The sequence below is a fragment of the Anabrus simplex genome, chromosome 1, assembly GCF_040414725.1.
Source record: "Anabrus simplex isolate iqAnaSimp1 chromosome 1, ASM4041472v1, whole genome shotgun sequence".
Classification (NCBI taxonomy): domain Eukaryota; kingdom Metazoa; phylum Arthropoda; class Insecta; order Orthoptera; family Tettigoniidae; genus Anabrus; species Anabrus simplex.
This window is the reverse complement of record NC_090265.1, coordinates 1,155,549,334-1,155,561,770: the sequence shown is the minus strand read 5'-3', so window position 1 is coordinate 1,155,561,770 and position 12,437 is coordinate 1,155,549,334. Positions and strand designations below refer to the sequence as shown.

At 39.7% G+C, this 12,437-nt stretch overlaps 1 protein-coding gene across 1 annotated transcript in view; it reads left to right on the top strand.

The window, feature by feature from the left end:
• The window catches only part of LOC136858316 (uncharacterized), a 96,241-nt gene that overhangs the window by 34,727 nt on the left and 49,077 nt on the right, over positions 1–12,437 (top strand). Inside the window, exon 4 of the mRNA XM_067137766.2 lies at positions 8,509–8,642. Coding sequence (XP_066993867.2) covers positions 8,509–8,642 — 134 coding nt within the window. The remainder of the gene's footprint in view (positions 1–8,508; positions 8,643–12,437) is intronic.

The window sequence follows — 12,437 nt, the reverse complement described above, 5'->3', positions numbered from 1 at the left end:
CCGCTCTTTTGTCATGCCATACCTCGGGTTCACACAGATAAATATTAGGATAATATTTTACCTCTAGTCAAAGCGAATCCTGCCATACAATCATGTTGGCACAGTATAACTAGCTCTCAGAATATCATATCCTACGGAAGTAATAGTGTCGACCAGGTGCTGTGTCGTCATCATGAGCACTCACTGGCTGGCGGGTATAACAATATTATCCTCCAATGCCACCAGTATTGCCGATTAGAGATCCTTATACGTCTAGAAACCAATTCTAGAACCACAAACTCTGTCGCAATGCCTGGCACACCAAATCTACCAAACATTCTAGTTACTAGAGAATCCAATGATCAGTTCTCTGATTTTGTTGTTCTTTCCTATGATATATTTTATTGGACTATTTAAAAAGTTATGCACTCTCGTGGACAATATGTCACCGATCAGACGCTGCATTCTCCGAGTTACTGAAGCCAGTTTGATACTTGTTAATGTTAGTCGTTAGAACGTCTTTGTGTCGTTTTTTCTGTGATCCATTTTTGCATTGCCCTGTAACAAACACGTTTTAGTTCTTAATTGAGTGGCCGTCAACAGCGGGTAACAGTAAACGACAAGGACTCTAAATGTAACATGAAAGTTATTGGTGTTCCGTATGCCAATATTATCAGCCCCTTACTTTTATGTATTACGGTATTTTAGGTTAATGTCGTTAATATCATCTGTGGTGGGAAACAACGCGCATTACCTCTATCCACTGAGTATTTTCATTTAATGTGGTATATTTTTACATTCCGATGTTTATACTTGTTCCTAAACAATGTTCTAACTCCACTTCTATTTAAGGTTCAAATATTTCTCATTACTTAAATTATCTTAATTATACAATTAACTTTGTTTCATTCGAATTTTCCCTTCGGTTTTGTAATTGAAATTATGCCAGTTTGAATATTAATTTAGTTTGCTTATTATTCATTTACATTCATTTTGTATTCTATTAATTGTATTTTAATTTTAACTCTTTGAATTATTATATTGTTTAAATTTTAGATTGAAAGGATAATATGGTTAAGTCTACATTGAACAATGGTCTGGTAAATAAATTCATAAATTCATCTTCATTACCGTCCTTTTAGCGTTCATTCTGCAAGCATCTGAATTTACTAAACGCCTCCACAATCCTCTATTTGCAACTACCCCTGTGGTCTCGTTTAGTTCCATACCTCTTATCATTAGAAACTGACTCTAACCATCACCGGCTTGGTCTCCCTCTACTTCTCTTATCCAATAAGGCCCACACCTAGTTCTCCAATTAAGGCCCACGTGGGCATATATGGTCAATTTCACGTATTAAACAATATGATGGTTAAAAAACATTTAAGCTCTTTAGGCTTTTTCAATCGTGAAATTACCAGCGTTTCGCCCCAGTGTAGCAGTGGGCTCATCAGTTGGAATGCTGCACCTTTCCAGGACGCTGGCGGCTAGTGCGTCGTTGAGATAAACATTTCAACTAATTTTCTGGTGGGGCAGTAGTTCAAGTTGGGGAGGGCATTAAAGAGGATTAAACAAAACTTGGAAAAGGGTAATTTAGTATAATATTTTATCTAACGTTTATTAAATAACCGTTACTGTTTGTAAATTTGCACGTTCCTTTTTATGTTAAATTAATTCATTCAAGAAAATACGTGCATGTTTGAGTTACAATGATTTGAAGAGGGCTATGATGGCTGTTGCAGAATCCGTAAAATATATAGGAAGATAGAAAATTACCGTAAATTAAAATGCATTTTCACTGTCAGGACAGCATCAAAGAATTTTGACATCCCCAGGCGAACATTACGCAATCATGTTGATTTTGGAGATTCCGTTAAGAAACTAGAACAGAAAGCTTGTTTGAATGACGCACAGGAAAAATAACTTAGCAAGAGGATTTTTCGTCTTGCGGAAGTAGGTTATCCAGTTACAGCCAAAGTCCGTCCATCGTCAATCTCCATCGCCGCAAACCAGAATGAGAAGACTTTCACCCTCCCGGAAATCAGGTAGAAATAACGTATAAGGATTAAGTGAACACTGCTACCTTTACCAAATAGTTCCATATTTTGCAAAGTATAAGCCTGGAGGTAAGTTGCTATTGATTTTTGATGGAACGTCATCGCATTTAGATCCAGATATTTGGGATGCTGTTCATGAACATGACATCAGACTCTATTGCTTGTCCAGAAATATTACTCACCTATGGGCAAATCAATGTTCAAACCACTTTAATCACACTGGGATGAAGACATTCATCTCTACTGGTCCAAAAATAACAAAGCAGATGAAGTGTTCGGCAAGATATTCAGTAAAGTGTGGCCGAAATTAACGTCCCCAGCAAATGTTATCTCCCGGTTCCGTGCAAACAGGTATTTATCCATTTGACCCAAACATAATTCCTGGAAGTGCCTTTGCTCCGTCGCATACTACGCAGGAGCGTATTTCACCAGAAGCCTTGCTAACTGAACCTCAGCCGGAACAAAACTCGCGAAATCAAGAACCATCTGCTGCATCTAGCAAAAAGAGACGTCCTACTGACAAGTGAAACGATTCCAGCTCAAGCGTGAGTAAACAATTTTCAGTTCACGACGGTTCGAATGATTTAGATTCCAATGATGATGTTGAAGAAGAGGAGCAGGAGGAAGAAGAACTCGAATCTTCTTTCCAAAATATTTTGTAAACGTCTGAGTTTAAGAAGAAAACTCACACTTACAAGACTCAAGTTGTTGTTTGGTGACAAAATCCCAAAGCGCCATGCAAATACGGTGACAAAACTAGATATAATTCCTAGAGTTTGTTATTTTTAGCATTTGCGATAAATGCGAAATATGTCGAAACTTTTTCAGTGTATGTGCCTTCATCTTATATGACCCGTACGAATGGTTTTTAGCGATTTTGAATTAGCGATAAAATGAGAAATTGATTCAAAATGCTAAATTATACAATTTATGCGAAATAGATGCGAAACTCGCTGTTTTATACGAAATAAAAATATATTTTTAAAAACGATGCATTTTTCTTAAAAATAAGATATATGTTTTATTTATTTCAGGAGAAATAATTATTACGGCGCCCATTGCGATATTAAAGCGGTAACATGCTTTGACAAACACTTCCGTCCTGCTGCACGGAACATTTATAAGTTCATTATCGCAATTAGTTGGTCGGAGAGATTTATTCTCTTTATTTTCAGCCTACCCAATTGATGTCAGATGATACCTGAAGCTATTTTCTCTGTGTAAACAGTAACTCTGAGCTGAAATACGGAAAATAAAAAGCACCTCATTTTGCCGCTCGTTGTAAACAATCATGGCGGCATCCAAGCGCGGCATGGATGAGTTTATTCGTAACTGGTTTGAAAATAGTGATGTTGAAAGTGGAAATGATTCTCTGGAGAATGAAAATACTTCTTCTTCTTCAACTGACGGCGATGAAAGTGATTCCGATTTCAGTTCTGAGATGATAGTGCCAATTGAAACTACGTGACAAAACCAGAATGCAACAAGAACGAGTGAGAAGTCTAGTATATTTTTTTTTCCAGTTGCTTTACGTCGCACCAACACAGATCGGTCTTACGACGACGATGGGACAGGAAAGGCCGAGGAATAGGAAGGAAGTGGCCGTGGCCTTAATTAAGGTACAGTCCCAGCACTTGCCTAGTGTGAAAATGGGAAACCGCGGAAAACCATCTTCAGGGCTGCCGACAGTGGGGTTCGAGCCCACTACCTCCCGGATGCAAGCTCATAGCTGCGCGCCCCTAACCGCACGGCCAACTCGCCCGGTCCTAGATGGTAACATCGTCTCTCAGGCCAGGGAGATGTGTTCGGAGAAGGTGAGAGGATCGTAGCCTATACTAGGAACTGTCCCGCCATTCGGGTTAGTGCAGGAGAATGGGAAACCACGGAAAACCATTCTCAGGATAGCCGACGGTAGGGAGCAGCCCCTCTTCCGTCTCCCGAATACAGAGGCGTAGAGCCGCGGAGTGCAGAACTGTAAGCTCCTTTCACACACACACACGGAAGACCACCCAGCATTTGCACAGATAAGTAGGAGAGCATACAGCTATAAATTTCCACAGTAAAGATTATTTTTTGATGAAGTTCATCTTGAATTGTAACTCATTAACTCAAAGTTGGAAATAATCACTACACTAGGATTGCCACCAGACTTGTGTCGTACGGGACGTCTCGTATTTCACGCAGAATTCAGCTGTCCTGTATTAGCTGTTGTTGTCATTGCTTCAATTAAAAAAACATACAACTGTGATCTTTGGCATAACTTTGTAAGATCCTCGATATATACAAAATATTTCATACACCACCAGTGCTTAGTGTTCCTGGTTGAAATGAGTCTGTTGAACGCATATTCTCCTCGATGGCAAACAAGTGGGCTGATACGAAAAACAGATAATTAGGTTCGCTAAGAAAGAAAAGTTCTGCTTTCAACAATACAGTCATATAAAAATGTCATGTCAACCATTCCATACCATGATAAAATCTGACGTTGATATTTTAAAGGCTAAAAACTCAAACAGCAAATACACCTGGAAGTAATAAGGTAGTTTAATCCTGTTCTCAAATCAAGTGTCCATTATTTCCACATAATGTCCCGTATTTTCTGTGATATGTCCCTTATTTCGTTTTGAAAAATGTACCAACCTTACATTACGCACTAATTAGAGACTGTGATTGAAAAGTTCTACTATAAATTACAGACTTACGAATACTGAGTGATTACAACACATGCATTTGAATCATTGCACCATAATCATATCCTCATACAAATATTGTTGGACGAAATTCTACACTTTATTTCTCACTATTGTCTAGGATTCGCACGGTTTAAACCATATGGGCAAATTATGGATACGCTGTGTAATCCTTGCACTTGTAATAACTGTGGGTAGTATTAATTCCCGGATGATAAGGCTTATTATTCACGCAATGATTTTCTGTGCCATCCAGCATTTACATTGCATGTACATGAACAGCAATATTCTGAAGACAGTCCATGGATTTGAAACAGACAAATACTGAACGGATATCTCTGTGCTCACCAATTCTGTAAGTACAGACTACTCTCCCCACTAACCTCTAGGGTCTAGTTCTCAACGCTGCTTTAATATTTGAAGCGATTATCTGGGAATGGAACCACAAGCATGTGTGTAGAATGTATCTTCTCTCCCTTATTTGTATGCATATCCTGGTAGAATCAATACTGGGTTGGGCGACATACCTGCGGCGTTTGTTCTCCTTCACAGTTTCAAGTAGAATCACTTGTACGACCAGCTACTTACAGTACAACCTGATACATCACTTCAAGCTCTTCTTCTAGCTTAACATGACACTTGTTCAAGCTGAATAAAATGCCTCTCCAGATAAAATACAAGGTGCCAAGTAAGTAAGATTTCCAGAATCATTCATTGAAGAAAGACAAATAGGTTAGTATTGTATATAAGTTTTGAATGCAAAGATTTAATGGGTTTGAATATTATTTTATGAATAAGAAATGCCACTATTAAGTGCGTACAAATTGAATTTATGCACGATGAGATGACGTTGAGACAGGATGAGTTTTCTTCAAGTTTCAGCATTTTATCGGTTTCTCCCGTTCCGTTTATTGATCCCAATGACTCATTTTTAATCGCTCAAAGAATGTAAGAGAGCCTGGCCTGTCTGAACGCTCGTGTGCATTGTATATGATAACCTACCCATGAGCCCACATTAAATATTTTAGAAATCTATTTCCCTTCGTTAGAAAAGGCGTAGAAAACCCGTCTTACAATCCAGCACCGAGCATGGAACTAGAAGAACAGTCTGGCTAAGGTCCTCTAGAAGACTTTGAATATGTCCCTAAATCAACGGCACCATCTCAATTAACAATTAGGAATTTCAGAAATCAACGGCACCATCTCAATTAACAATTAGGACTTTCAGAAGACTACCCATTTTAACACTGTGGCCACCAGCAGACTTTTCGTATATTATGTGTTATGGCTATGTTCTTGTGGAGTCGTGCAATGAGTGAGTCTAAGCCCATTCCGTCAGATAATACTTTACGACTCTGCTAGTTTGGTCAGGGAACGAGCCTGCTTCTAGAACGAACGGAGAGGGACTCACAAATGAAGGAATCTGAACAGAGTCGAACCAGATTCACTACTGATCAGTCAAAGTGGGAGATATTTGAACAGCGAGTTGTGTGTGTATCAACCTGAACTCAAAACTCGATAATAGGCTCAGTATACCAGTACTCTCAGTTGTGCAGTTACTCAACGGGGATCAAACTGCCTTATTTCTGCTTCGTGTGTGTGCGTCATATGTGTTATACACAGTGAATGAGTAAAGAAATCGTCTGTATAAGAGAAATGTTCCTAGAATCACTGCATATGGCAATAGTGTACCAATGAGTGAGGCAATTGAGTTTCCAAGTTTCCGAGTCGCCCGAAGCTGCCCATACTCGTTCTACTGATCGTCATAAAACAACATGGATAGTTCGGTAGGATCATTTGTGTACAGTAAAGTGCAGCGTCTTTCCGAGTTAGGGTCTTTTAAAGACTCACTGACAAGCATAGGCGCCCATATGACAGTTTCTAGAGGGGGGCCCAGACCTGGGGGTACGTTGTAATTTTAATATTTTGGAAGATAAATGGCGATTTGTATTTTGCGTTAGAATAACCCACGGTATCCCCTGCCTGTTGGTGGGGGACGGTACTGCCGCTTTTACGTAATACTGACTTTTAAATCATTTTCTTGAAAGGAAAACACGTAACTACACTAGATTTTTGCCTTTCCCTGAAAGCTAGAGGGGGGCCGCGGCCCCACCTTGCCCCCGGGTATGGGCGCCTTTGCTGATAAGAGTGCTCGAGCAGGTTTTGAACAAGTCTAGACTTTCAAGTAATGATCGAGTCCCATCTCCTTTACATGAGTTTGAACGCGTCTGTACGCCGTTCTTCACAGCTCTAGTTCTTTTTTTTACTGAATTTATTGCTTTAGATTAATGAGGTGATGAAGAACATTCCTTCCAATGCAGAATATGTCGTGTGACAAAACACAATGCACGTGCCTTTTTCATTATAATGCTCAAGGAGAGATATAACGTGGCCATGCTTATCAGCTCTTGAGAGCAGTAGCGGCGATTGGGAATTAAAAGTGCGGGGGCAAAAAAGTATACAGATAACAAACAGCACCCGGGTTTGTGGGATATAGCGGACGGGGGGAGGGGGCGTATAAACATCAAAATTAAAATAAAGGGTGCAAAGTGGTAAGTTTTTTTAATGCCCTCTCAGCGAACTTTGACAGAGAGGTAAAGATTGCCAGTTTACCAACTTAAGTGCGGTAATAATAGTTTTCTGAAATTTTGATTCAGTACTGTACTGTACATTAAAACTTTCACGAAAGGAAGAATATTTCACATTCCTTACAATTAAAAAGAAATACGGCGTGATTATACAATAAAAATAACTTATTTGACTACACACTAAAAAGCTAACAGACGCTAAAGAGACTGCCAGACTGACGAATGCGTGCGGCAAGCGAGTGAATCATACCTCAGTGTCCATGACCTTAGAAAAAATTATACCGCTGCTACCCTTCCTCACAGTAGAGGCAAAGTCTTCACTACTTGCTGTGGCGCTATACAAGTAAGTTAGCCGGGACGAACGACATTTTGTGCGTATTTCCGCAAAAATTGTGTTTCAAATTAAAGAAAATAAACGAAAGAATTAGCTGATAAGACAACAGAGCTTGTACAAATTGCTTTTTTTTTAAGCATTTCCTATAATTCCTAGTTTCATCCGGCTAAAATGGAATAAAAGTGTAACAGTTTCATCACAAAGTGAGGGGGTGGGGGGTGGGCAACTGCCCCCACTCGCCCTCTCCCTAATCGCCGCTACTGTTTGAGGGAATAAATTTGATGTACAGCACAATAAAAATCGCTAGTTGTGTAAAAAACTGTAGTTACAGTATAGTGTTATGAAACAGAGTTCATAATTACTTTCTTGATCTAGGAGGATACAGTTGTACGAAATATGGTTAAATATAGTTAATATAGTATGTTGGTGTAAAAGAGTAAGTGTTGTGATGAATAAAATTGTGTTTGGCGTAATGATAAATCAAGCTTCCTTGTACCTCGCAGGTAGATATCTCCAAGTTTTTGTTTCAAATGAATAAAGAAAACAAATATCATCCTGGAAACAATAAACAGAATAATTTTCCATTATTAGGCTTACTATAATTTGACAGCAGCGTGGGTTTAAGAAAATTAAGTTAAGAAAAAATAAAGAAAAACAATTACTGAGTAATGAGCCACCAGCGACCATGAGTTCCTTTTATTAAAACACTCGGCCATCATTCCGTAACAACCACTGATATTTTGTCGGTGAAGTTTACTTCCACCTGTATGTCAGAAAACCAGTTGGTTTTGCTATCAGGAAAAGTGGTTGGATACAGTAAAATCCTCTTTGATGTAATATAATGATATCCTCTGTTGCAGCATTGCCCAGGTCAGAACCAACGATCTACGGAGTACATCCGTCCTACTCCATAGGGGAACGTGTGTCTGCCATTTGCACGGCCGACAAAAGCTATCCTGCTCCAGCCGTCACGTGGTACATCAACGGCATAAAGGTGAGTGTTGGTGATAGTGATTGTTGTTTTAAGAGGTAGGACGTTCTTAACGCCCGGCCTCACAAACCTAGCACTGCCGAGGTCGAAAGAAAACAAGAGTTGACCAAGAGAGATCTGATAGTTACAAGCATATGGAAGCAATATTAGAGTCAGGTAGGGGCAATATGGTGGCTAACACACGCTCCAAAGAGCGCCCTGGAAGTTATCCCTTACAGTTGCCTCTTACGACAGTCGGGGGATATGGTGCATGGCATATTCTTCTTCTTCTCCTTCTGCTTCGTCTGCTTTTCCTACGTTTTCCTTATGCCTAGAATTTTCTTAGTTACCTGGGGTAGACACTCCAGTTATGCGGTCGGATGTCTTCCCTGCATTCACTATTCAGTGTGTCTGTGATGGTTTGTTGTGTGTAAATGATGATGTGTATTAAAATGAACACGAATCACAAGCCGCCGACCTTGAAGAATTAACCTGCACATAAGTATAACATAGATCACAACATCAAAATATTGCTTATATCGTTTGAACAGTTATTTTGACAGTTGCAACAAGGATGCAAAGACTTTTATCAAATAGTTGAATTTTGTCCTGATTTTATTTTAATTGAGTTTTCTTTCTTGACTGAAGATGTCCAGAAAACGGGACGAAACATGTCTCATTATTATAGAATAATATAGTCTTAATAATAAAGACGTTTCATAGTATTGTAAAGGTGGAATATTTGACATAAGGATTTCACAAGTTACCACATGTAAGTAATAGAATGTGTGGATGTTCTTAACTCGATGACTAGCTTTACAAATATATAAATCTGAATTTAAATTGAAAAATATGAAAATTAATATTCATTAAATAAAATACACAATCGTCGAACCTTGTACTCACACTTACTTCTTACCTGCTTACTTACACATACGTTATTTGATGGGCGCCAGCTACAACTCAGTGTAGCAATAAGAGAATGAGAATCTTGACTATTTCTAGGGTGTGGGGTAATGAGCTTACTTGTGACAACATACCATATGAGTTCTGGGAAAAGGAGATTGGTGTTCGGTTTCCCAATCAAATTTGAGGTTAAGAAATTTTACTGTATAAATGAAACGAAAGATTAATTTGATAGAACAAAATATATTCTTGAAATTGTATATAAAAATAGTAAGTCTTGTTGCGATAAAACAGATAAGAATATGAAATTATGACATTGCAACTGAAAGAAACTAGGCATGAATTTGAATTCTTCTTGACCGGACATTTAACAATTTATACGAAATATATCCCTCACTGGTTCACTTGACTGTACCTTCAACACTTTGTGGTATAATTACGACGTATTCCTTAGATCTGGTGTTTACTGTAGATGTGTCACGCCTAATTTGGTGATGTATCCATGTGACTTCTTCTTCTCCATATCATATGACTTTTTTGTAAGTCTGTATGGTATGAGTTCATTGCAAGTGTATCCTTCTATGACTCCATCACTGTTCACTATCCACTTCTTCTCTCTTCACCTTCCGTTTAACTTATGACTCCCGTTGACTGACTGAGGCCACTCCATCTCGTTCACTTAATGGCCAACTGTAGCCTCTCCTTCCAACAGAATAACGACTTCTTCGCTGTTCAGCTTCCGTTTAACTAATGACTCCCCTTGACTGACTGAGGCCACTCCATCTCGTTCACACTCCGACCAAATGTCGCCTCTCCTTCCAATTGGGAACATGCATCATTTTCAATTTTTTTTTTTTTTGAAAAGTACACCAATGAAATAGTACGTAAACGTATTACATTGTGGTAAGTTGCCTTGTTTTCTACCATTAAAAAAACATTTAATAGTGCCTTTCCGCAAGGCGAGTGAAACGGCCTCTGACGTAAGCGGCGCGCTGTGACGTCACGATCCAGTACCGCATGCAGCTCTACCAGCCGTCGTGCATCAGCCGTTGCTAAAAGCCGATTGTTTATTATTCATGATGGCGAATAACTTCGAAATGACAGAAGAAAGGTTCGAAACAGCACAGTCAGACAATCTACCATGTGTAGATGTCATCATTCTTGAAAAATGTGACTTTTGTGGCCGCAGAAATTTGCGGATAACAAGCAAGTTTGTAAGTGGCGTCTTTTATATACGTGCAATGTACTGTAACCCATAGTATTAGGATAACAAAGAACCTGGATAGATATCACATCACTTTCAACATTTCCTTCTAGATTGATTCCCCTATTAAAGAATAACATTACATTTTCGGGCTTTCAGCATTAGTAAAGTAAGAAATCGGATTTCAGCACTAACATAAACATATAGGTAGTATTATAGTACTAGTCCGCTTCTGTGGTGTAGTGGTTAATGTGTGCCACTCCCGGAGGCCCGGTTTCGATTCCCGGCTCTGCCATGAAAGTTGAAAACAAATAGTACGAGGACTGGAACGGGGTCTACTCAGCCTCGGGAGGTCAACTGAGTAGAAGGGTTTCGAATCCCACCTCAGCCATCCTCGAAGTTGTTTTTCGTATTTTCCCACTTCTCCTCCAGGCACCTAAGGCCACGGCCGTTTCCTTCCCTCTTCCTTGTCTATCCCTTCCGATCCTCCCATCCTCCAACAAGGCCCCTGTTGAGCATAAAAGGTGAGGCCGCCTGGGCGAGGTAATGGCCCTCCTCACCAGTTTCAGCACCATACCCAAAGTCTCACGTTCCAGGATACTGCCCTTGAAGTGGTAGAGGTGAAATCCCTCGCTGAGTCCGAGAGAAAACCAACCCTGAAGGATAAACTGATTAAGAAAGAAAGAAAGAAGGAAGGAAAGAAAGAAAGATCATAGTACTATAGGGCTATAATCTATCATTCCCCAAAAAAATATATATTTATGGTTGGGACAACTGGCCCACCCACTTCCGGGGCCCATGAAAGAGAAACATTAAATATCTTTGTGGAGGGAAAAGTTAAACATGATAAAGATAAATATGACTTCATCTAGTTTTCACAAGTCGGGCTGAGTGGTTGAGACGGTTGAGGTGTTGGCCTTCTGAGCCAAACTTGGCAGGTTCGATCCTGGTTCAGTCCAGTGGTAGTTGAAGGTGCTCAAATACGTCAGCCTCGTGTCGGTAGATTTACTGGCACGTAAAAGAACTCCTGCAGGACTAAATTCCTGCACATCGGCGTCTCCGAAAATCGTAGAAGTAGTTAGTGGGGCGTAAAGCCAATAACATTAATTACGTTTGGCTTTTAACAAGCTGAGCATATCAGGCAAGAAAAGTGTCCTGGTGACATTTTAGTCGTTCAATACAGGAATGTCTTTGGGTGCTCTGACTTTTACTTTTTTTTTTTTTTTTTTTTTTGCTGTTTGCTTTACGTCACACTGTCACATATAGGTCTTATGGCGACGATGGGACAGGAAAGGCCTAGGAATGGGAACGAAGCGGCCGTGGCCTTAGGTACAGCCTCAGCATTTGCCTGGTGTGAAAGTGGAAAACCACGGAAAACCATCCTCAGGGCTGCCGGCAGTGGGGTTCAAAACCCACTATCTCCCGGATGCGAGCTCACAGCTGCGCGCTCCTAACCGCACGGCCAACTCGCGCGGTATTTTTACCCTTCGGTTTATTGACTTGGCTTGTATAACCTAAAACTTAGGCTAAGTTGGATAATATTTTAAACACCTACATCACTATTTTCACCTGTGTGCAGTTATGTTATTTATTTCATTAATATTAAGATAATTATTATAATTGAGCATTGTTTACTTATAAGACCCCAACAGACAAGCATTGGTTTTGTGTAGAGTTTTACATTTGTTAAATTCACGTTGTTTCCTTTC